This window comes from Bacillus rossius, chromosome 1 (genome assembly GCF_032445375.1).
Source record: "Bacillus rossius redtenbacheri isolate Brsri chromosome 1, Brsri_v3, whole genome shotgun sequence".
In the NCBI taxonomy this organism is placed as follows: domain Eukaryota; kingdom Metazoa; phylum Arthropoda; class Insecta; order Phasmatodea; family Bacillidae; genus Bacillus; species Bacillus rossius.
Genome location: NC_086330.1, coordinates 314861025 through 314888243, shown reverse-complemented (window position 1 = coordinate 314888243; position 27219 = coordinate 314861025). Strand labels below are relative to the sequence as shown.

The 27219-nt window shown below is 37.4% G+C and overlaps 2 protein-coding genes across 2 annotated transcripts in view; one reads left to right on the top strand and one right to left on the bottom strand.

Annotated features, from left to right (window-relative positions):
- The first annotated feature begins 3509 nt into the window (after nt 1-3509).
- LOC134527926 (uncharacterized) lies at nt 3510-16779 on the top strand. The gene is made up of 3 exons (XM_063360971.1): nt 3510-3606; nt 12746-12949; nt 15725-16779. The coding sequence occupies exons 1-3, from the start codon at nt 3558-3560 to the stop codon at nt 16066-16068; spliced, it is 597 nt and encodes a 198-aa protein (XP_063217041.1). The 5' UTR covers nt 3510-3557; the 3' UTR covers nt 16069-16779.
- LOC134527923 (uncharacterized) overlaps nt 16489-27219 on the bottom strand; it is a 60113-nt gene continuing 49382 nt past the window's right edge. Inside the window, exon 13 of the mRNA XM_063360960.1 lies at nt 16489-25593. Coding sequence (XP_063217030.1) covers nt 25483-25593 — 111 coding nt within the window. The 3' untranslated portion in view covers nt 16489-25482. The remainder of the gene's footprint in view (nt 25594-27219) is intronic.

The window sequence follows — 27219 nt, the reverse complement described above, 5'->3', positions numbered from 1 at the left end:
GGAGAGCATGGTGGACTGCAAACAAAACTTAGAGCAGTCTGTGATCAAGCTATTTTTGTTCACTGTTACGCCCACAAGTTAAATCTTGTTCTTTCGCAGTCTGTAAGTTACATCAAACAGTGCAAGGTATTTTTCATCTCTCTAACAGCGTTTGGCAGTTTTTTTGGAAAATCAACGAAGAGGATGCAGGCTCTAGATGCAGAGGTGAAAAAGAGGTTTCCCGCGCTTGCTCCAACTCGCTGGAATTACAATAGTAAGCTTGTAGAAACTGTGTACGAACACAAGGAAAATATAGCAGATCTTCTTAGAGCTATGATAGAAAATGCTGACAAGTGGGATTCCGAAACATTATGTTCTGCCCGTGGTCTTTTATCACATTTGAATGATTTCGATTTTAATTTCTTTCTTGTCATATTTTCGTACATTTTCCCGCATTCGGATTCAATTTTCCAAATACTTCAAACTAAAATCAGTGACATAAATTTCTGTATGAAGAAGATTGAAAACTTTAAAACCTTTCTAAACGATTTAAGAAATGATTTTGACCGAGTGTGGGGAAATGTTTGCTCAGAGTGTGAAAATACTCTCCCAACAGCAAAACGCGCTCGTGTAGATTTTTCCTCGGGTGAGGATAAAAAAGTTATTTACAGAAGACTTTTTTTTCAAATTGTGGATGCCATTATTGTGCATGTAAATCAAAGATTTTCAGAAGTACCCAAGCTAAAATTCGTAAGCTTGTTGGATAGCAAACTTTTCCTTCAGCATTCACAAAACTTCCCAGAAGAAGCTTTCGTATCTCTGAAGAAAAACTACGGGAAATTCTTTGATTTACCAAGCTTAAGAAGTGAGTTGTACGTTTTATTCACGGACAGTGACATGCACAAATGTACTGTGTCAGATTTCCAATTGTATTTGGTAGCATCCGAACTAAGTGACGTATTTCCAGAAACACTAAAACTGTCAAAGCTTATCTTGACAATGCCAGCTACAAGTGCTTCAGCTGAGAGATCATTCTCAGCTTTGAAGCGAATTAAAGACTACTTGCGGAACAGCCAGCGTCAGGAAAGATTGTCTGCCCTTGCACTACTCAGCATTGAAAAAAAACTTCTGCAGAAACTACGTCGTGGATCATCTTTCAATGATGATGTGATCGATATCTTCGCAACTAAAAACCGCAGAATTGAGCTGAAATATAAAATTTAAGGTAAGAAGTACATTTTTATGAGGTTCTTCTCTTTATTTTAAGTACTTACTTTGCCATGTGTTGTCTGTTTATATATTTTGTACCAGATATCGATGATACTACACTCCCAATTAGTATATAAATAATGTAGAGTAGGTATTTTATTATCAGAATAATGTAAGTCAAACATTATTATTTTTCAAAAATAATTTATAATTAAAAAAATGTCAGTTTTTCTACCTGTGGAATAGTCAATGTTCAGTAAGAAAACTACATAAATAGCACCCTTTTGTACCTTGAAATCCATATTTTCCCGGGGGAGGGCACCCGGACCCCCCTCCCCCCCCCCCCCGGACATGTTTTGGGGTGAACGGAGTTGTTGTTTCCCCTAATGTAAACCTCACGCCTCGCCACTGCTTATAAATAAGTACCACGGCTTCGTACTGTTTCCAGACAAAATATTCATCCAGTTTAATATAATTCATAATATACAAAGATATTGACAAAGCGCAGTTCTTCAAAGTTGGCTTGAACAAAACTCAAATGGTATAAATAACACTACCACTCAGTCTTAAAGATATTCTTAAACGTCCCACTAAGTAAGTTTTAATGAGATTTTAATGGCTTGGGGAAGTAACACGTTGTAACAGTGAAACGGCGGAAATGTAACACTTCAAAAGTACCAAAGTATTCTTCCATTCTGGCCAGCAAAATGGTAGTAATGTTTTCTCTCAGTAGAAAAAAATAAATATTATTCGTCAAGCATTTAGTGTTTTACACTCCTGAAATTTAGTGTCGTTTCCGCAAGTCTCGGCGAAAACTTTCGTTCGTCAGCAAAACTAAATTCAAGCGGAAGTAATGAAAAGTTCATGAAATCAGTCCTGCAAACTTAAAAGGTTATTCTCTGGCTTCGAACACAGCAGGAATGCGCCGTTACACCCGCGGTGTTTGCAAGTCCTGCTCACCCTAGCAGTGCAATTCGAGCGTTCAAATATTCGCGCGAGCGGAGAGAACTGTGCGTGCTCGCCATGAAGGGAGTGGAGCACTTAGCTTGCGCGGCAGTAACTGTCCTGGCCCACATCGTAACGTAAAGATTTACGTAAAAAAAAATGTCAGTCTCGCCAAATTATTGCAGGGATCGAAACTCAAAATGCTAAAAAGGTTAATACCGCTTGCAAATGAGAGAACAACTCGTCTACAGCAGCTGAGAGTTAAGTGAACAAAATGTTCGAACTGTTGCCCGCATACGTCATTGTCCGTAGCAAAAAATAAATAAAAATTAAATTCCTAATCGGGCCAAAACAAAACAAATGTATTCACATACTTGCACATGACGCAGTAAATACGTCGGTGCTGGTCTTACTTCAAAGTCCGTGGCTCTGGCAGGGCGTGCTCCACACGTATATTTTTTGTCTCTAGCCAATTTTTTTTGTTTCATTCAATTTTATTTATTTTTTCTCCTGTCCGTAATAAAACTGCAACTAAAATTTTCGTTCCAGTTTATGTTTTTTTTTAATTTCGAAAGTTCATAACTTCGGTGAACACTTAACACTAAATGATTTTACGAATCAGAGAGTTAACTAGCAAGTGAGTAGCCACACGCATAAACAGAAAACGGTATTTCAATAGTTTCACCGAGCCAACTTGTTAGCATCGTCAGTGCTGCAGATGTTTTATAGAATACTATCTGTGCTGCCGGCTTCGCACAGGTGGATAAATATTTTTAACAGAGCCAGCATATTTTTACGAATCACTAAGAAAATTATAATTTAAAAAATTTTAAGTGTCAAGTAATGTGTATCGGGACATCAAAATCAAATTTAAATTTTCCATACTGCATCAATATGGTAACAAATATAGTGACAGAAACACAGAATGAAGATTCAAAAAATACGTTCACTTGTGAGATACATATAAAGTAGTTAAGGATACATAAGATTGCATAATTGCAAAGTAAATGTGCACCACGTGCCGGCGCGACTTAGTTAATTCGTTATCTATCACGGTTTGGGCAAACAGTCATTAGGACGTGCGTCTCCGGTTAGTGTTCAAAATATTGCTAAACCGTATGTAAAATTTTATATAAACATATTAAATGAAATATTTTGTTTCAATAAAGAAAAAATTATATATCTAAATTATTAAAAATTTATTATCTATCCAATATTTTTCGAGTTTACCCTATACAAACAAGCATAATTACTCTCTTTTTGAAATATTATAATGCCTATATTTAAACATTACGAACATTAGAGTGCGATATTCCGGTGCTTGTACGATAATCCTGGTATTTTCAGCTCAACAGTCGAGTGTGTCAGGCACAATGGTATTGGCGCCAGGCTTGTTTGGCAGTGTGCGACTAGACGGGCCTGCGATGAGACCAGACGTGAGTCCTGACAAGCTGCTGCGGTACTACCAGCAAGGTGAGGATCTCTCAAGGCGGCAGTACCAGCAAGGTGAGGCTCCCTCGAGGCGGCAGTACCAGCAAGGTGAGGCTCCCTCGAGGCGGCAGTACCAGCAAGGTGAGGCTCCCTCGAGGCGGCAGTACCAGCAAGGTGAGGCTCCCTCGAGGCGGCAGTACCAGCAAGGTGAGGCTCCCTCGAGGCGGCAGTACCAGCAAGGTGAGGCTCCCTCGAGGCGGCAGTACCAGCAAGGTGAGGATCTCTCGAGGCGGCAGTACCAGCAAGGTGAGGCTCCCTCGAGGCGGCAGTACCAGCAAGGTGAGGCTCCCTCGAGGCGGCAGTACCAGCAAGGTGAGGCTCCCTCGAGGCGGCAGTACCAGCAAGGTGAGGCTCCCTCGAGGCGGCAGTACCAGCAAGGTGAGGCTCCCTCGAGGCGGCAGTACCAGCAAGGTGAGGATCTCTCGAGGCGGCAGTACCAGCAAGGTGAGGCTCCCTCGAGGCGGCAGTACCAGCAAGGTGAGGCTCCCTCGAGGCGGCAGTACCAGCAAGGTGAGGCTCCCTCGAGGCGGCAGTACCAGCAAGGTGAGGCTCCCTCGAGGCGGCAGTACCAGCAAGGTGAGGCTCCCTCGAGGCGGCAGTACCAGCAAGGTGAGGCTCCCTCGAGGCGGCAGTACCAGCAAGGTGAGGCTCCCTCGAGGCGGCAGTACCAGCAAGGTGAGGCTCCCTCGAGGCGGCAGTACCAGCAAGGTGAGGATCTCTCAAGGCGGCAGTACCAGCAAGGTGAGGCTCCCTCGAGGCGGCAGTACCAGCAAGGTGAGGCTCCCTCGAGGCGGCAGTACCAGCAAGGTGAGGCTCCCTCGAGGCGGCAGTACCAGCAAGGTGAGGCTCCCTCGAGGCGGCAGTACCAGCAAGGTGAGGCTCCCTCGAGGCGGCAGTACCAGCAAGGTGAGGCTCCCTCGAGGCGGCAGTACCAGCAAGGTGAGGATCTCTCAAGGCGGCAGTACCAGCAAGGTGAGGCTCCCTCGAGGCGGCAGTACCAGCAAGGTGAGGCTCCCTCGAGGCGGCAGTACCAGCAAGGTGAGGCTCCCTCGAGGCGGCAGTACCAGCAAGGTGAGGCTCCCTCGAGGCGGCAGTACCAGCAAGGTGAGGCTCCCTCGAGGCGGCAGTACCAGCAAGGTGAGGCTCCCTCGAGGCGGCAGTACCAGCAAGGTGAGGCTCCCTCGAGGCGGCAGTACCAGCAAGGTGAGGCTCCCTCGAGGCGGCAGTACCAGCAAGGTGAGGCTCCCTCGAGGCGGCAGTACCAGCAAGGTGAGGCTCCCTCGAGGCGGCAGTACCAGCAAGGTGAGGCTCCCTCGAGGCGGCAGTACCAGCAAGGTGAGGCTCCCTCGAGGCGGCAGTACCAGCAAGGTGAGGCTCCCTCGAGGCGGCAGTACCAGCAAGGTGAGGCTCCCTCGAGGCGGCAGTACCAGAAAGGTGAGGCTCCCTCGAGGCGGCAGTACCAGCAAGGTGAGGCTCCCTCGAGGCGGCAGTACCAGCAAGGTGAGGCTCCCTCGAGGCGGCAGTACCAGCAAGGTGAGGCTCCCTCGAGGCGGCAGTACCAGCAAGGTGAGGCTCCCTCGAGGCGGCAGTACCAGCAAGGTGAGGCTCCCTCGAGGCGGCAGTACCAGCAAGGTGAGGCTCCCTCGAGGCGGCAGTACCAGCAAGGTGAGGCTCCCTCGAGGCGGCAGTACCAGCAAGGTGAGGCTCCCTCGAGGCGGCAGTACCAGCAAGGTGAGGCTCCCTCGAGGCGGCAGTACCAGCAAGGTGAGGATCTCTCAAGGCGGCAGTACCAGCAAGGTGAGGCTCCCTCGAGGCGGCAGTACCAGCAAGGTGAGGCTCCCTCGAGGCGGCAGTACCAGCAAGGTGAGGCTCCCTCGAGGCGGCAGTACCAGCAAGGTGAGGCTCCCTCAAGGCGGCAGTACCAGCAAGGTGAGGCTCCCTCGAGGCGGCAGTACCAGCAAGGTGAGGCTCCCTCGAGGCGGCAGTACCAGCAAGGTGAGGCTCCCTCGAGGCGGCAGTACCAGCAAGGTGTGGCTTTCTCAAGGCGGTACTACCAACAAGGTGAGGCTAACTCATTGCGGTACTACCAACAAGGTGTGGCTCTCTCGAGGCGTAACTACCAGCAATATGAGGCTTTCACAAGGCGGAACTACCAACAAGGTGAGGCTCTCTCAAGGCGGTACTACCAACAAGATGTGGCTCTCTCAAGGCAGCATTATCACCAAGGTGAGGCTCTCTGAAAGCGGTACTACCAACAAGGTGTGGCTAACTCAATGCGGTACTACCCACAAGGTGAGGCTCTCTCGAGGTGGAACTACCAGCAAGGTAAGTCTCTATTAAGGCGGTACTACCAAGAAGGTGAGGCTCTTTCAAGGCGGCAGTATCAGCAAGGTGAGGCACTCTGAAGGCAGAACTACCAGCAAGGTGAGGCTCGCTCGAGGCGGTACTACCAGCGAGTTGTGGCTCTCTTAAGGCGGTACTACCAGCAAGGTGAGGCTCTATCAAGGCTATTTTTTATGTTAGAATAACTCTAGCATGAATAAAATACCTGTAATTGGTTTGTATACCTTTTTAAGTTAATTTTTATTTCGTGGCTGTTTCGTGTATAACTAAATTATTGTTTATATTTATAGATCAATAAATATTGGTTTTTCTCACAATCCCTAAACCCTTAACTTTTACTGGGTTTTGTAAATAAAATTAATTTTTGACACTACCGCCTTAAGGCTAGGTCACACGCGCCACGGCATTCCTTTTTGTTTTATTTGTATTTAAATGCTATTTTTATACTTTAATCGTGATACCTTTGCATTGGTTGATATCATCTTAGTTTATTGTCATGAATGTAACAGTTTGCATAATTCTTCGTAATTATTCTCACTTGCACGCATTTCTACACCCATTATATTGCACCACGTGAATAGGTGTAAATGTTTTGGTAGAACAACGAATGTAAGGGAAGTATAGAGTAAAATTTTTTTTAAAAACTTGTTCTAAAGTAAAAGTGTAAAAAAAATTAAAAATCCTACATGAAGTGTGAGATTGTTTAAAGCTACTGTGCTGTCTTTAAGACAGTGCTACGATACGTGTCACAACAGTAACCATATAATATGAGTCATGTGACGTTTCTAAGATTGGACAGTTCTCAATACTGGGTGTACTTATGACATTGCTGTTCTCTCACCAAATCTTTTGTTAAAAACTTACTACTTTCGAGTTAAAGAATGTAGGATTCATGCGACTTAGACATACCAATGGTTCAAGCCATGATAAAATAACGCCGTAGTTACAACTGACATATAAACTAGGATGGTTTATTTCTGACTCAATCCTGTTTTACGTCTCAATGAGAATTTTGTTCGGGAACTTAAAGGGGATTATTGCAGAGTAAGATACAGTCATATGTCAGAATAAGCTGTAAATTGCCTTATTTGTTTCAGAAATGCTTGCTTATTAATAATATACAGTCAGCCGGATCGTGTATAAGCTAGCGGGTCATAAATAAGTTAATCGCGAGACAGCTTCCGCGAAAGTCGCAGCTCCGAAGCCTACCATCTAGCGGGCATCGTTGGAAGGTCTTACAAAACTATCTCAGTCTCTATACCTCCACAGTGTTACTTGGAGCGGGCAATGGGAAGCAAATCACAAAGAGAAAGAAGCCTTCTCCCCCACCCCCTGCACATAATCCACGCAGTCCGTAGGCGTAACGCGACAATCGGTCCAAGCCAGGCTTTCTTGCGTCCAGTACGCGCAGGAAACCAAAACCAAAATAATACACAACTAGCGAAAAATTGTTCACAGCTTAAGCTTAATTTTTGCAGTGTGGTAGAGTCAACTAAGCTTAATAACTTTACGAAAATTTACCGCTGTAGACTTTGTGCGTATTGGTATTACCAGAAACGTGCAGTATGTACTAAATGACAGAGACAGCAGTCAATTCCCCATGCATCTAAAACTAATCTACAACTAGAAACACTATTACACACAATTAAATTGAAAATTTTGCAAGTGTTAGAATTAAAGGTAAGATTTAAATCAATTGAGTCATGAAATGCGTTATTTTTTATCTCAGTCACGGGAATATAAACACGATCCACATTAAAATAAAGGTTCCGACGTAATGATCACTGGAAGAAGAGTTTTTCGCATATTTATTAAGCTTTAAAGTGGCATATTTTCAAGAGGCTAGCGTCATTGATTGCATCGCTTGAGTTTTCCAAGCGTAACAGTATTGTGTATGTACTGCGACAGTGCTACAGCCGCAAGGGCTGGGTTGACTTTCGTTTCCACGAAATTAAGGTTTTCTAATCTCTGGGAAATTTTCTGCCAACTGAAATTTTGTACAGTGGTAATATCAACGTTTTCTAGTAACACGTGAAAATTTTACCTCCGAAAACGTGTGTCACACCGAAAACGTGCAGTCCTAAATAAAAGTTTCTTGCAACGCTCCACGATAATGCATTTCGTAAACGTAATTATTATAGTAGAACCTCAGTGAATCAAACTAAAAAAAAGGGGGGGGGGGGGTTGTCTGTAAAGTCGGTTTACGTACAATAATTTTACGTGATAACGTCATAAGAAAACATTGATGAAAAATTGCATTCTTTTTAATTTTAAATATTATTTACAGTTTTTTGCAAATTTAATTTAAATAATTCGTTTAAATATAATCACGAACAATTAGTTATAGAAATAAACTGAAATCAAATCAATGTCAATAAATTGTTAAGCTGCACTTTTTTTACAGTGGAAGAATCTACATATCAAAAGTTTACCGCCGCAAACCTTGTGCGACACACAGAAAAATGAAAGGTCCTCAACGATAATTTCTCTCAACAATTACAAATTTCTATAGCATTTATATAGTAGACTCTCAGTATGGACACTAAATATTCTAGAAACATTGATCTGCTTGTTAATAGAGAAAAAGTTTTAAGATATGATCATTAATAGACCATGCAAATCAATAAAAATGGGAAATGTATATTTTTTTCAAATATACTGAAATCAAAATACAAATTTCATAAACATAAAGGGCCCGATGTGAAAATCACTTAAGAAAACTTTTTTGACACATTTAATAAGTTTTAAATGGAATATTTGTTAAGAGTTGCAATAATCGTAATAGCGGTCGGATCGGCGCATTATTGTTGTATTGGAGGCAATGATACAGTCGTTTGGGTTCGGGCGTTTAATTCCAGGAAACAAAGATCTGACTAAATAGGTCAAAGTTGCTAGTACTGCTTCAGTAGATGTAAAAGTAGGTTTTATTTTTATCACATTACATCAGAATTACAGTATTTCCTTACGACAAATAGTACGTTCATTCATTGGCCCTATGAGAACTATTAGTGATTGGTACAGTTTTATTTTTTATTACTAATGTCTACACCATAAATTTAATTAATGCACTAAAGATCTCTGTCCACAACAATTAGTCTTACACTGGTCATTGAAACATTAACACTCTTCACTGGAGCTTGGCTCACCAGTGGGTCGCTCTTCTGTCCGCCTCCGTCCGCTTCCTTCGCACACTCACCCACACCGCGCCGCAGTGCAGTCCCCAACTATCGCTCGTCGCACCCGACTGGCTCGCCAGGACTTCTCGCAGGTAGGTATCGCTTTCCGATGGATCCGTTTCGCTCAGCACACGGGTATCGCCAGTATCACTCCCCGAGGGGGAATCTCTCTCCGTTTCTCCGCTCTTCGCTCTTCGCTCAGGACTCTCGCGGAGGCCAGCGTCACTGCTTTTATACTCTTGGCAAAATTTCTGGAACCGATTGGGGGGGTGTTGGAAGTGTCACGTCACCTTGGGCCAACCCGACGCCCGAAAAGTCCAGAAAAGCGGAGTTTATTCGCGCCACTCCGCTCGGCGGCATCGGGAAACCCGCAGGATTCCCAGGCCGCTAAAAGGGTCATTGGCAATGGCCTAAGGCGGAACTGTCCAGGGGGAGCCGCGGGGACGAGAGAGGGTAACGAGGCCCTTCTAATCCGGCAAGGCACGCATGCATACCTTATGTCAGTGGACGGCGCGTGACGTCAGTGGCCGTGCAGGGCCGCCAGCCAGCTCCGAACCTGGAGCGCGTCGCGATCCCGTCTGCGTTGGAAACAGTATCAAATAAAAAAAGTTAAACCAATTTAGATAATAATATAAGTTAAATTTAAATTTTCAGCTACGACATATTTATCAGTGGCATGGACAGTGTTCACTCAGGGATGTGTGTGGCACAAGTGCATTGCAGTCACCGTTCACATGAGGATGTGTGTAGCCATGGGCGCAAATCTGTAGGATTTCGGGGGGGGGGGGGGGGGGGGGGGGGGGAGGGGCGTGATTTCTGTGGTTTAAGAATTTTGCGCTAGAGGTCAACCGAAACAAGTCTTCTCTGGATGATAAGCTCGTATGTTATACACTTTATTTTTACGTAAGTGATATTAACAATAAAGCAGAGCAACATATGTTTGAGTAATTATTAATTAATGACTATAAGAAGTGATCTCTCAAACATGTTTTAATAATTTGCTAACCTAAATACATAAAATATCCATGAAAAAAATCTATAAAAAAATATACGTGAATATAATGCAAATAGATAACACCCCACCCATACATTACCATTTTCCAAAAGTGTTTATTCTAATTTCAATTTAAAAATAAAAGATTAAATTAAAATAAAACAAATATTTAAGGGGGGCTCCCATACAACAAACGTGAAAACAGAATAAAATTTCACAAATGATGTATTTCTGTTGCCGCTATAACAAGAAATACTAAAACAGAATAAAATAAATATTTAAGTGGGGCTCCCATACAACAGACATGATTTTTTTTTTTTTTTGCCGTTTTTATAGATAATGGTACGGAACCCTTCGTGCGCGAGTTCGACTCGCAATTTGTCGGGTTTTTTTTATGCCACATCACATAATTACTGCGATTCAAATGCTGTTCGTGAAATTCTTTGTTCACAGTTTTTGATGCGCCCTAAAAACCCAAAGCGCCAAAGCTAATAAACGGATAAACATCAAATGAACGATCGAATCATATTAAAACCCTTAAAGACTATTTTATTTAATAAAGGCATCGACCAGGTAAAAAAGAAAAAAAAATTAATGACACAAATGAAAAATCTCGGAGACAGAACTATGAAATTTATCCTACAGCTAATTGAACCACATACATTTCTCGGCTTATATTTAGTATAATCAGTATTTTGGCAGTGAATTATTTAGTTAAAATATGCCGCTTGATTAGTTATTAAAGAGACGCGTTTGCTTCCTTATTAACTTAAATACGGATGTGTAACTTTTAAATACTTCTTTCTCACTCTTACTTCTGTTTACTCGTGCAGTGTTGCAGTTATCAAATAACAAATGTTATAAAGTGATTATCGGCCATGAATTGTGAAAATTATCGTTTGATAATAAAAGGGGAGTGATTTTAAATTCCATATTGACGAGGAAAAAAATTATTCCCTGTATATTCACATGTAACGTACAGAGCAGCTAGCCTTACAGAATGGAGATGAGCTAAAAAATTTCAGAAAATGGTATATAAGTTTCAGTTCGTAAATAAACTAAATTCTGCTATAATTACTGTTAAAGTATTAAGTTGTTTATTTACTGGAAAAAATAACGTTACATAATCACTTAAATAAAATATATTACCTAAATAATAGTCACTACTTATAAAACAATCAAGCTTACCAGGTGAGAATCAGATTCTGTTTTCCGTTTCTTCCGCGTCGCGAACTTATCCATGTTGATGTTTGCCAATAAAGCAGAAGACTGGCGCACACGAGATCAAAACCACTTTAAAAACAGACTACCAACCTATAATACTGTCGTTTCAGAGGACAAGGTAGTGTGGGTAACAATGGGGAGGAAATGCTAACGGAACCCTACCCTAGCTTCGTCCTTTGGAATGAACGGTTTCTAGGAATTAAGGGTTTCAAAGTTCTCACTAGAAAACTCCATACCATGCATGGCTTTCGCAGAAGGGGTAGGGGAAAATAACTACGGAACTCGAAGGTAGGAATGTAAAGCATGTCAAAGTGTCTGTCGTCGTTGTAAATAATAATCTTATATATATATATGTGTGTGTGTGTGTGTATGTATATATATATATATATATATATATATATATATATATATATATATATATATGTTGCGTACACCATTAACTTTAAAATCACGAAGTGGGCCCCCCCCAAGGAGGGGCCCATTAATTCCAGGGGGGCCCGGGCCCCCCTGCCCCCCCCCCCCCCCCCCGGGATCTACGCCCATGTGTGTAGCACATGTGCGCAATGCAGAGTCCATCTAATGTTTTAGAAACAGATTTTAGCTGCAATAGTTTCTCCTTCTTACTCCGTACACATCATCATCCTACTCGCTCTCATCCCCGGAATTTTAGTGTATAATTATTACTGTGTGTGCTGACATAATACAACAGCAACATACTATTTTCACACGAGACAATTCTTTACATCAGACAAGTAACAACTTTAACATTTTAAGCTTGAAAATTGTAATGAAATACTCGTCACATACATTAAAAAACAGGAAAATAACACTACAATTTTAAACTAATATTCTATATAGTTATTATTTGTGGTTTCATCCTTTACAACTGCTTTCCTTGGAATTACCTTGCTCCCAACCTGCATCTAAGACATAACTTGTGCCAAACCCAGATGAGCATGGCACTGTTGTACACATGGCCTACAACTGCTATTTCATAGAGGCACAGAGAATGGCGTGTGTGGTGTGTGGTCTAGGAAGTTGTAACTGTTCTTCTCAGCCAAGAACAAAGAAACAACCCTTTTCACTCCTTGTTTTGATCTTGTGAATCTCCCTCCTTCTGTTAAAGTTACTATTTCTTCTAAACTAATCTCAATCTATATTAAAAATTACTTATACACTAGTGACCTTTTGGTTTGGGGGTAGATGGCACCTTAATTTATATCTTCGCTAAAAGTCTCTCATTTTAGCGTGATCAAACTGAATTGATTTTCCCTCTAAGTTTAAACTTTTAAATCAATAACGAAAACTGTAATCCAGAACTAAGTATGCATGTACAGAATACATTGTTACAGTAATGCTGAAAGTGGTGACCAACGTGTTTCAGGGGACTGGCAGCGAGTGGTCGGCTTGTTGTCGGGGGACGACGGAGAAGGCGACAGCTTCTACGACGAGTCGTACCTGTGGGTGAAGCCCACACTGCAGGCGCTCATGTTCGTGAAGGAGCAGACCGAGAGTTCTGGCGCTAGCAGGCTGATCAGCATCGGCAGTGGCACATGTCTGCTGGAGTGGCTTATACACTCTGCCACCGGTACCCGCTAGTAGTATAGGATAGCCGGTCCGGCGCCAGGCGCCGGTGCGTGGTGGTGGTGGGGTCAACGACCGACCGACCTCTGACGTCACTGCAGCCATCTTTGACTCAAAAATTCCTCAAAATTCCTCAAAAATGACTCAAAATTTTCCGTTTTCGAGGGAAAATTTACCGTTTTTAGTGCTTAAAAATCCCAGCAGCTAGAAATGTCCATATTGAGGCTTAAGCATCCATGTCTACAGCCTCCGACAAGCTTCTGACATCATCATGGAATATATCATGGAATATGACATTACTGTTGAAATTTCAGTTATGGCCGCTATCTTTAAAGTTTTTATTATAAGATTATAATGAAAAATTTAAAATTTATAAAACATTTCAATTAATAAAAAATATTTAAAAAAATACATATACGACATGGAGCTCGGAGTCCTCGGTTCGAACCCGGTGAAGGCAAAAAATAAAATAAAAATGGCAACCAATCCTTCCCTCGTGGTGGCTGCTGGCAGACTGACCCCCAACCACTTATGTCAAGGTATATGTATATATGGTCAGCTAGTATGACATGTCCGTCATCTTGAGAATCCGTAATTTTCATGCTAGAAAATTGGAAAAACTTTCAAAAATAATAAAAATAATTATTAATCAAATTTAAATAAAATACAATTAAAAATGTGCTTAGATCTTGAAGTCATCGTTTCAAAAATCGGTCAGAGCAAAAAATAAAAAACAACAGATCCTTCCTCTACAGAAGCCACCTACAGACTAACCTCCCACCTCCAATACCAAGGTATATATCGTCAGCTGGTATGACGTCATGTCCACCAACTTTTCTTTGTCCGCTGAAGGCCACCATTTTGTTTTTGTCTGCTAGAGTGTGCTGATGCCATGTTAGTATAATTTTTTGTTCACCATACCTTTGATCTCGACTGTTGGCATTGAACTTTGACCTTGACCTTTAACATGAAATTTGATTGTGACCTAGACAACCATCTTAGATACGCCATTTTGTGTTCAGTACTCGCTACCAGGAACGATAGTTAACATATATTACCTGCTAGAGGACATTGCTACCATCTTGTTTTCATCTGATGGAGGACTCCATATTGTGTGTGTGTACTTGTCTGATAAAGTGCATTACCATCATACTTGTTTAAGTTTTACCTGCTTGAGTGCAGTAATCTTTTATTATTACTGTGACACCCACCATCTTATCATTTGAGTGCCATCTTGGTAATTTGTAATTATTTAGCTAGAAAACCCAGGAAAAATTCCTTAAATAAAGTTGCAATTAATATACTTATTGATTCGATCAATTCCTGATCTTGGTTCGATGCCTGGTTGATACAAAAAAAAATTAATACCTACTATGTAAAAAATAATTTCAATAAATCTTGTTCAAAATCCTAAAAGAGGCTTAAAATCATCTACTACCAGCCTCCAGTAAGCCATTACGACCGCCATTTTGAAAATTTGTATTTTTTATCTAGAAAATCGGGAAAAAAATTCCAAAATCCACCAAAAAATGTACTCATTAATTTACATATTGAATCGATGGATTCCTGTCCTCGGTTCGATTCTTGACCTGTGTCAAGTGTAACTAAATATTAAATAAATTTTATATTGTTTTCCATTACCTTACGCGGAGTTTATTAATCATTCACTCTACGAAAAACAACTCAAGACAATATACCTGTCTGACGAATTAAATATGTTACCGATAAGCCTAACATTAAAGTCTAGTTTTTCGATACCGTCAAATTGGGCTACTTTGATCCTTATGGGGTTACTTTGGTCTAACACGTAAGAAATTATTATTTTGTGTACAAAACAAACAATACAAGATAAATAATAGTTTTTGGGCTTGAAAAATAGTTTTTACTCTATTTGAGGCTACGTAATTCAGTAGTTTGGAGTAAATTTAATTTTATGTTATTGGCAAAACAGGAGTTTTTTTTAACATTTGTTTGCATGTGAAGATTTTTATCCTACAAACTTTCTCCTGTGAAACAATTTACTCCTTTAAAGAATATTCTTTGGACAAAATTTAAATATTATTGAAATTAATTTTTCATTCACAACCCAGAATTGCTCAAATGCTTTTACGTAAATCAAATTCACTATGAAAGCAATCAAATTAATGTTATTAAAAGTATGTATATTTGATAAAAGAAAAATGAATAAAGACCAATGGTATTCATTCGTTACCCAATTAAAAAAAATGCTAGAAAAAGTTTTAACTGTTTTACTTTTATTTTGTTTATTTCTTAATACATATTTTGCCACAATAAGCAAATTTTAATTGTGAAAGATGATGCATTTTAACTATAACATAATTGGTCATAAGCATGTCTGTGTTTAGTACAGAATTACTGCTAGTAATGAAAATTAGTTAATAAGAGATGCAAGTACAGACAAAGAATTACTTTTCCTAGCCATTTGGTCTATACATTTTAGTACAGACTCAATGCAAGATAAATGAAAATCAGTAATTTAATACATTGAAAGTTTAGGTGTTAGTGATTTAAGTTATATTTTGTTGAAAGGTGTGATTAATAACATGATTTTAGTTGATCTATGTTATTTTTGTTTTAACGCAACTCAAACCAAAACCTTGTCCCTAGTAATATTAATGAATACAAATATTAAAAATAAACAATTGCATCAATGTAAACTGAATTTTGTAATACGTTATTATTTTTACTAGATGTTAAAAATGTTGAATGGAAATAATTAGAGTGTTGAAAGCAGTAATAAATGCTGTGGTCGCTCCAGGCCTGGAAGTGCTGTGCCTGGAGGTGAACAAGGCGTGGTGGACAAGTGGCTACGCAGTGCAGACATTCCTCCCTCACCAGTACGCCGACGAGCTGGACGCTGGACAACTGTGCGACAAACACTCCGCGCTTCTGTTCTGCTACTTCAACGACGGGCGGGCCTTCCAGCAGTACGTGACGGCACACCGGGGCCGGTGCTTGCTGGTGATTGGTCCGGGAGAGGGAAGAGGAACCCACACGTGTCCCGAGCCCTTCGACCCACCGCTCGACAGGGACGAGTGGACCATGGTCGCATCGCAAGAACTGGGAAACACCAAGGACTTTGTAGCCGTTTACACTCGGTGAAGTCACTCTGCGGATCTGGCTTCAGTTGCAAGTGGTCTTAAGAAAACATGAGAGGGAACAAGGGAACTACGCATCATCCATACTTCCACAAGTTACAAGAACCAACCAAATAAATTACAGTGCTATAGGAGTGGTGATCATATATGTTAACTAAAAAAATAACTCTGGTATGCAACAGGGTATGGATGGTAGCTAACGCTGTGCCTAGCATCTAATGCAATATGATAGGAGAGCATATAAAACCCATTAAAGCACAATTTAAAGTTTGTTCTTCCAGTTAATTCAGACAAAGCACATTCACAAATATCATGCCTTTATTAATAATCATGGTTACTTAAACAAAAGAGGGTTTGGAGTCGTACCAATAAAATAAATGTATAAAGGGATTAAACACCCAATTTTAGTTTAAAAATGCTTGACAAGAAACTGACAGAAACTTTATTTACAATGCAACAACTAAGTTACTCAAGAAATACCTTCACATACAGACATTACACAAATTTCTATACAAAAATATAAACACACAGTTCAATAATTAATTATGAATATTTCACTTCAAAATACAGCACTTCTCAAATTAATTTTAATTTTTGTGAAGCTGTGATACAGCAAGTCATACACCATTGAAATAAAAACAAAAAAATATGCACACAATTAAAAAGTCTTCATGCATATTACTCAAAAAATTATAAAAATATTTGGAAAAAAAAATACAGCCATGTATTAACACATCAACTTATAACACAAACTAAATGCCATATGCTAAGCAGTAAACAATGAATATTAAAATTAAATAATACTGTTTATCTTAAATTCTAGCACAACCTGACTCACAAGTAGATAATATTTACAAACACCAACAACTCTATAGCTACTTACACAACTTTGAATCATAAGATGAAACTTTTGTACATATGTGACTTGTAACATAAGTAGTTTCGAGTTATCACGCAGTAAACTATGGTTAAATCAAAACAATACTGCTTTGTATTGTCACCAATGTATTGCTTAAATTATTATTTTTTTTTTTCAATTTATAATTTAAAATACTGACAATTTTTTTGTAAGTGTACTTCTAGATAATATTAAGTAGTAAAATCAAAATGAACGCAAAATTAAAGTTTGCATATCAACAATATAAAATTTTAATGAATGTTCAAGTTTGAATTAAAATTATGAAACAAAATATAATAACAATTTGTGATGCAAAATGATTAAACAATAGAGCTTGAGTACAAAAGTCATTACTTGTATAACACAACCTGGGAAACAACCACCTTATCCTATGATCTGTATATATAATTGAAGGGATTTTCTTATAAATTATACCTTATTTACAATTACTATGGTGCATTAAAAAAAAAAAAAGCTTAAATTTCAAAAGAAGCTACCTCATAACAAGCACGCGTTCATGACAGCTGCAAGTATAGTTCCCTTTATTGCAAAAAAATGGTTTCATCTGGTATCGACTGAAGCAAATATCTGTTTCATTCATAAGAATCACAGCACTGGTTTGTGGCTAACAACCTTGACAAGAGGCATGACCCCAGAAATACGACCACTGACAACGTATCAAATACACCTCGGATTTAGTTGGTATGAATAGCATGTTCCGTTAAACCCTCACTTAAAACTAACTTACATTTTTTGAGTCAATTTAGTCCCATTATATAATAGTTTTCAGGCACAAATTAATTTTGTGATATTCTGAAGGGGAGAAAAAAAAATTTTTTTGTTTGCGTGTAACATTTATGATTACCAAAGTAAAACCGTTTAGCTACGTAAGTTAACAAATCTTGCAGAAGCTGGAGGGAAGTTTTGTGTGAAAGGTTCTTCCATGGAAACCTCCACGGCTGCTTGTATGCAAACTCAGGTGACTAACCTGGTGGAAGCTTTAATTGAAGACTTTAAAAAAACCTGTCATTGTGACATACAGGTTTACCCAGCCAACTCCTGCTCATTTTGTAGATGCCATGGCTACATTCTCTGTTATATTACAACTGTTTTTATTATTGTTGAGGCAGAAAAAACATTTAATTCAGTAACACCAAAGGCCAAATCAATTATCACTACAAATTTGAAACAATTCTACATGAAAAATATGTATGTTTTTTCATCCATTTTAACTACTTGCGGAGGGAGGACTTAGACAGCAAGCAGCACCAAGACAGCATTCTCCCTTAAATTATCATTCCTGATTTTAAGAACCAAAATTGTGCCCGATTAAATGCAAGTTGCCAAAAAGCACCGCGATACGTAGTCATGCCAATCACAAGTGTTGTGAATTTCAGCTGAAAATGACAAAAACAATTTCAAATACAAATGTACCTACGTATTTATATAAGTGATGTGCATAATTTACTGCACGGAAATATGTTTACAAAGTTTTTTACAGTTGAATATATAGGTATTTATGCAGTTGTTAAAACATGACAACAAACATGTTCCTACTGGTCAGACATCATGATTCAGTCATCCCAACTCATAGCACACTTTAGGCTATTTGAGTGGTATAAGGATTTGCTTGAACAAATAATGGAAGAAATTGTAAAGCTCTATTCTGTAAACTTATACCAAGGGGTAAAATAATATATTGATGGATTGGTGTTATTTTTGCAAAGTACTGACTAGAAATAAAATTAATCAACACATAAAGTAATTCGATTTGTGATCTTCAAAACATAGTTACATTAAACACAATATTCCATTTGATCATAGCTTTTTTTCAAAAAAACAAAATTTATATTCCTAAAACTTTATGGTTTATTTGTACTGAAATGGTTGGAAAATGTTTGTTAGGAAAATATTTGGAGATTGAATACTACAAATATGTATATTTTTTTTATAAAGCTAAAAAATATACAATTTTAAATATGGACACAAAATGTCCTTTGCTTCTTAGCTGAGCCCACATCTGTGAAAATGTTAATATGCCCAACATGTGTGGGTTCAACACAGAAACTAAACAAGTTAATGCCTCTCGCCACAAAAGTCTACAATGTTATAAATTTTCTATACATCATTTTAAATCCTACTTTGTTTGTACTTCAAATCATGAAAAAAGCATTTCATTTTGCTAATATTGTCCCACTGAGGAAAAAAGAAGTTTTCAGTCAGTAGCTAATCACCAATCCCAAAAAAAAAAAATGCTAAGTCAATATTATTATGCAACTATTAATCATAATCCACCCAGACAAAAACAAATTTTTTTGCCTAAATAACTTACAAAATATTTAACATGAAATAAATTACAAAATTTAATGAAAGTAATTTAAGATATAAGTATTTTCCAATTGGGCCATATATACGATTAAAGAGCTGAAACAACTAGAACCATACAACCACCTTTATAATATTAAATCTTGAATGGAATTGCAAGTTTATTTCTTAAATATATACTCAAAATGCATACAAATCAAAATATATATTTTTAATTTTTATTTAAAGGGTTTTCTGTTGTGTGGTTATACACAGAGGAATTGAGGCATGGTGCCTTCAAGACCATTGCATTTAATCGACCACTTAGGTGGCGACTCTGTTCTCACGTGTGCCATGCTGGAGTGCTGGGATCACACTGTGACGCTCACCACGGGAGCGGGATGCATCAGCCATCTCAGACCTAAGCCCTCACCTACTAATTAAGTAATCAATTTTATGGATGTTCTAAATTTAATTTAATTTTTAAAAATGCATTGACATCATAACATCCCTGAAGATCTAAACATGACGGACTGAAACGCAATAAGGTTAAAATCTCCTACTTAAATTTAGAATGTTCAGATAAGTTGTAGGTTATATTAAGTGCCAGATTCAAATCATATACAGATAAACCATTGGACAAAACTAATCCCAGACTATATTTTTTCAATCATGCAGCAACTGTTAGCAGTGCCATGAAGTTAAAAAAAAATCTTTTAAACGTTTCATGTTATGAACATGCCAGTGACTATAATACTATAAATAAGGCATTCTCAATAAAGATACGTTGCAACCAAGCCACCCACTTAACATTGACTCACTGCCTTTGCTTCAGTACATAGTTATAGTACCTTGATATTTACACTAAATAAAATTACGTGGACAAGCAGTTTATTCTTTCAGCACATAAATCAAGACTATACACATAAAACAACACTATATAAGTTCCACAATGTTGAACTGCAGCAAACTTGGCAGATACGCAGATGGTGATAGAAAACACCAGTGACTTTTCACAAGAATATACAATAAATCATAATATCCCCCCGTTTGATGTGACAGTCAAGAATAATTCTCTGCAGTTTACAATACAACCTTGCAAAACTTAATTTAGCATTACCTATATTGTAAAAATTTATTACCAAAAATGTTTAAAAAAAATCATAACAGCTCAATTTATTTCGAATCTCACAATTATTTCCACAAAGTACATAGATAAAAAACATTCAAAATGTTTTAGTTCGTATCACAGCAATCATCAAGTACTACCAGTTTATGTGTTAAAGCAAGTTAAATAATCCTGCTTAAACCACATGCTGTTTGCACATGACATGCACCATGAATCTATGAAACAGTGAAACTCTTCAGTAACCATGAAATTATATATTATGCCACAGATTTGCAGATAACAGTTTGTAATGCATCAATTCCAGTATTTTATCCATTTAATTTCCAATCTTGCTAATGTTTTCATCATTTATATTTTTTTCCCACTGCATTAATAGAAGCTAACATAAATTGTTATTAATGTATTCTTTATTTATTGTTCTACAAAATACATTTAACAGATGAATAAAAACCAAATTTTATTATTACTTACGTTAAAAAACACTCCAAAGCTAAAAAAAATGTTGGGACACTTTCATCTTAAGTCCATCATTTGTAAGTATAACACATTTCATCATCAAATTGTGTTCAAGTTTGCCTTACATACCAAGGCATTAGAACATTACGGATCAGCTTGACTTGGATAGATAATTTATTTAAAAAATTTAAACTAAGGTTTAAAATTTTGATTTTTTTTTGTTAAAATATTTATTTTTCTATGGTAAAGTTAATGATACTGTATTGAAGAATCACTAATAATAATATACTATTACCAATTCTGTGTCTGTCATATATTCATAAATATTTCAAAAACACTATAAAGACACCATTAAACACATAAGTATTACAAGTAGCATTTGAAAACACAATGATCATTTACTAGCTCATGATCAAAGTTTAAATGCACAACTTTTTTAGTCTTTCCATACTAAATGCAACTTCCAACGATAAAAAACCATTGGCTCACAAGTATAAGCTGTGTTTAATAGAGGTGTGCAAATAACAATTTTTACAACATTTTTATTTTTATTAACTCGCTTTCTAGTCAGGTTGTTCTGAACAAATTCCCAATAAAATTTAAACTAAGTTCCAGATGCGCTTGACTTTTGAAACTTTAAACATAGCTTAGAACTGGACAACAATGCAATATTCACTCGCTTTCTTATCTGTTTGTGTGTTGGTCTGTACAAATTTTGCAATCAATTATAAACTAACTACCTGATGAGCTAGACGTAGTTCAGAACGGATGGTAATCAAACAGATAATATATATTATATATATTGTGGCGTACCGCCCCATTTGCTAAGGCTTTTTTGTAAATTTTATTTCAATACCCTTTAAGTTTGTAAACTCTCTTGAGTTATGTGCTTTTTTTTTTTGTACTTGAAACAGCCCTGAGGTTTTAAGAGAAATCATTGACAAAGTCTTAAATAGTAGTATATTTCTTTCCAAGAAAGGACTCACATGGTGCACCATAATTTCAAGTGGATCTAGGGTTAAATTGGTAGCACCATTCTAGAAACTTTGAGAACATTCGGCCAGAAGTTTATCAAGAATATTGTTTTTTTATTTTATATGTTCATTTTTTTAATTATGAATGTTATTTTTATACGAATGCCAACCCATTTATTATAAGCATATTATTGGTCAAATAAATATAAGTGTAAACTTTTGTGTGGGCATGATTAAGATTGCAGACGGACTTGTAGCGCGTGCGGCGTTATTGTAGACTGTGAGCCGCGAGAGAGTGACGACCAAGGGTGACGGAGGCATGGACATTACATGGCGGCATCTGCGGGCCTAGTTAAGGCCGCCTCTCGGAGTATACTGTTTTTATTTTTAAGTTTATGTTACTTGATGCGTAAAGACAGTGGTTATGACTGGAACAGCGCGTCATTCAAGCCTGCCAGTGACTGGTGTTTGCGTTTCTGCGGACCTGCTCAACTGCCTTGTGTTAGCGAAGCCAAAGCTAGTGCATGCAGATCTACAGGCATGCCATTTTGGGAGGTATGATCGCTGTCACTTTGTTCCTAGTGAAGCTACAAGGTTGAATTTGCGGTGAGTTTGTAACCCATCAGATGCAACTTTTGGCCAAAATTTGGAACGAATGCGCGTGGGGGCCGCTCACCCCTACTTAGCCAGCTATGGCCTTTACTGGCTCTAGGTTTTCTCTGAGATAGAGCTGTTTGATGAATTGTTGAATCAATTTTAAAGCAGTATTGTTTGTTGAGCCCTGAGATTAGTGATTAACAAATTTCCTTGGCATTACTGAAATACTAATTACCATCATTATTGAATGCAAATGGGAGAGTACAATGTCCCTGATAGAGATGATGAGTTTGATATTTGCATAGCACTGGTTTGAGCCTTTTTACCAGAAAGTTACCATTCCTAGATAGTGCAGTGGGCTTTTGGAGAAAATAAAAGCCAATATAGTTACCAAGATATTGGTCTATGATTTGTGGAACAAGCTACGAATCTTTGTGATTTGGATATTTATAATTATCCCACAGTTTACCTGTCATTTAGCAAGTTTTAAAGCAAAATAAGTTAACCATATTTGTGAAATGGTTTTGGATATATTGTGTACATGGAGTGTGGTGTATTTAAGAAATATAACTGAAGGTTGTTAATGTATAATTATTTCTGATAGTACTTGATTTCTCACACTGCTTTTTCTTGGGTGGTTTGGGGGATTATTTGGCTGCCTACTTTACGTTAATACTGAGGTTAATGTATATTGTTGTTTTGCAGATAGCACAAACCTGTAACCACCGCTTCTGCAGCCTTCATGTATCTTATACCCCCTGCGCCTGATGAAATAAAATGGGTTGTTATTGCACCAGAGTATTTGATTATTTCTTTAAATGGTGAAACAAATAACAGGTTCATTGTTCTGGTGCAGACAATTTTGACTAAGAAACTTAAAGCTAAATTAACATATTTCTTAGTCTTTTTCCTTGAACCAATGTCTTATGTCTCATGCATTTGCCCCCTTGTTGGTTGGAAGCAAGATAAGCAGGTGGGTACAACTTATTTGGCACACTGTGTAATGTGGACAACGAAACAGTGACAATGGAATTTTAGCTTGAACTAAATGAGTTCCAGTGTAACGCTGAGTAGATTCAGTTCTTCTTAACGCCCCAAAAGTGTAGTTTTACAAGTTGCGATCAAAATCAAGTAAGTGTTCAGTCAATAATCCGGCAAAATCGCTGATCCAGAAGGCAGTGGTCCTAAGCATGCAGGATTAAAGACCTTAAAACGTACAGTTTTCTACAAAACATAGAGCAAGTATTATGTAACTTACAGTGACTTACCCAACAGCGCTGTTGCCCTAATAATAGAGATAGTTATATTAAATTCCTACCAAAATATCTTAGGAACAATTTTTTTCAGTTCACAAGTTTCATAATACAGTTTTAAGGAAACATTCATTAATCAAACAGCAAAATTTCTTTGTCACTTATATACTACAAGCATTTCATAGTGGAGGGTCGATTCAAATTCATGTGTTGGTCAATTCCAATGGCACCTAATGGTTCAGACCCCAAGTAAGCCAATTGTTCTAGATTAGAGTTGAAATTTCTTTCCCTGTAGCTAAACTTTAAAACTGTTATAAATGTAATATTTTAATTGGGGGAACAAAATAGTCTATGCAGTATTGTTAGTTAGGAATTTGTCTATTTGAGACTTTCCAATTAGTCAAAGTACTGTCCTTTTTAATTAAGGTTTTTGCTCAATCAATAAGGAAACTATCCATTTTCAAGATGTACACATCAATTTTCCTAACCAAAATTTCTAACTTCAGTGACTATCGTTTTAAAATAATTTACCTATTTTGCAATTTTCTGAAAGAAATAAAAAAAATTGAGCCTCGAACATCCCCGCAGCTGGCCTAGTTTAAAAAGAACCTCGCATAGAGCATTTTATAAAACCCATCAAAAAAGAATACTTTCACAGTCTGAGTGATGTCAGACTGGATCATGATATTTCCCCCTCACATTACTATTGCTAGGGAATTCCCATGCCTTTTCCAGGATTTCAAGTAAATTCCCTGACTTACCTTACTTTTTAATAATTTTCCCTGACTTTCCAGAAAGTGGACACCATGAATTGTAAACCTTTTCAATCACTCTTGGTTTATTATTTAAAATTTATGTTTTCGTGAAATAACAGTTGAGTGATAGCAATTTCTCAAAAATCATAATTGCTAGATTTCCATGTTAATGCTGACCATTAAATTATATTTTTTTTAGTTTCATCTGAGTTTGGTACACTCACTTTTCATACTTTAAAGTTAGTTTTTGTCATTAAGTAAGTGTTGTCATTGAACCATTATTTCACTACAAGTTTCATTAAAATAAGATTCAGTTAGTCCAACTATTGTATTTGCAAGCTTCCAACCTTTTTTAAATTAAATCACATTAATTTTTGCCACAATAAATAAAATAAAAGCAATTTAAATAAGATATTTTTCTTAGATTTATTTGTAGTTTAGAATATAATTAATTTATATGTACACACACACACACAATGACTTTAGTTTTATTGCCTAATAAAAACAGCACTGGCACACACAGTCAATTATTACAGTGCTCTCAAGTCATTGAAATTGTACTGGCTTATTCTTTTAAGCTGTGATTTTTAATTATAGATGCTTTAAAATTATGTTTGTCAAATAACAACCAGTTGTTTATATCCAGGTTTATAAATCCAGAAGGTGTTTGAAAAGCATTATCAAAACGAGTTTGGAATCTGATGGTATTGGAATCAGCACATTAGGAATCGACCCAACACTAACTGTTTACTTTTAAGTTTTATCAAATGTTTAAAGATTCAAATACTGTAATAAAATTCCTCAGTCTTCATTACAAAAACAAACTAGATTTCTGTATAGTATATTTATAAATACTATAACCATTAGGAGAATGCTGTTTATAGTGTTTGACAGAAATTGTTGCACAACGGTTCATGTTCACTCATAACGTCTTGTGACTAACAGCATGCCAATATCTGTATGTACAAACATACAGGTGATTTCATCATCACAGATACAATCATGCTGACAAGTAGGACAAATAACTTACACTAACTGTAATAAAATGCAATTTATGTAGTGACATCTTCAACAGAGACCTTGAACTTCAACTCTTGAGGTTCGTGTATATCTCCTGTGATTTCTTCGCCCTCGAAATCTTGAGGTAATGGAGTAAGTGGGATCTGCAAGTGACAAATAGGCTTATTAGCTGACTTAGTTGAAAACTTAAAAACATTTATGGCAAGTTCAAGGTCAACATCAAGTACATAAGCAGTCCTTACATAATATAAGTGATTGCTCTACTGGCCCATTCGAATGGCACACATAATCTATCGAGAATGTATTATTAAATAAAAGTTTCATGTTGATACAATACTGATCTACTTTAAATTTTTAAGAACTGTTCCTATAATTTATTCCTTTATCAATTGAAGAGTAAAATTTGATAAATCAACAAGTCAACAAGTCAACATCAAGTTAGAAACAAAGGAAAGAAACCCCGTGGGCCAATTGACCAATCACAGGACATTATTCAGTACCTGACCATATAGGGAAATTGCATTGCTGAAAATTATTCTCAAAGCCTGGAAATTCACATCATCCCACATCATGGTTACTCCTGATTAGCTGGCTGAAAAAACCCAGCGAACCTTCTGGGCTATTGCTGCGCAGTGATACCTTCACTTGATGGGTTTTCCAGTGACGCAATTATTAGATACAAAAAAAATTACTTCAGGATGCCAGTGAGTCCCATTACTGTCTTCTTTTCTTTCAAACCTTCTAAAATATTCTAGTATGTTACTGTCTAACTGTTATATTTTCTTTAGTCCTTAGACTAAATTCAATTATTCATCAAGATAAATTTTTTACTGGCATCGACATTGGCCCAGGGTGATCATCGTCACCCACCCGGGATAAATTCCGCAGAATGACGTGTATGGTTAAGTAAACTTAAACAATGGACTTAATTTTTATTACATTGAGCAACATGAAGCTATGAAGTTCAGCTGGAACAGTGTTGTATGTAGGCCTATTGTAAAATTGTGTATCAGAAATTAATCAGATAAATATAAAAACTTTTTTAGAAACAAGGAAGTTTTCCAATTAACGAACTTTTGATCAAAGAATGGGACTTTGATTGGTAGCATGCGTAAGTTGTGATTTTTTTTAAACAATAAACAAAGGAAGTTTAAAATTTTTTTATTTTTCAAAATAAAAACTTTATCAAATAACTCACTTTGGTTAAAAGAAGTAACTTAAAACAATCTTAAAGTCACTACATACAACACTAAGTTTTAAAGTGTCTTGTTATTTTTCTGGGGTGTTTTACTGGGCCAAACTGGAATGTAACAAGTACTGGGAGTACATCTTTCAGCTTCCTAACCACATAAATTGCCTGATTTTAAATATATTTCCTCCCCTACATATATATAATAAGTCACGTTTGGATCACACAATATTAAGAAATGACTAATAGTATAAATACAATAAATTTTGTCATGATATAAAACTAAACTAAATTTAAAAATGTTGAAAATTAAAATTCCACTGAGTATCATCAAATCTGAGAAATGAGTAAATAAATACTTAATGGTCCAATACAATACAAGAAAGGACAATTTTTATTATAGAATAAATTATCTCATACAAAAAATTATATACTTCAGGGTCCAATACAATACAAGAAAGGACAATTTTTTATTATAGAATAAATTATCTCATACAAGGAATGTGATTAGTTTTACATCCATTTTCAGCATCATACTACTCTAAATAAATTGAATGCATTGACGAGTTCTTCAAATAAG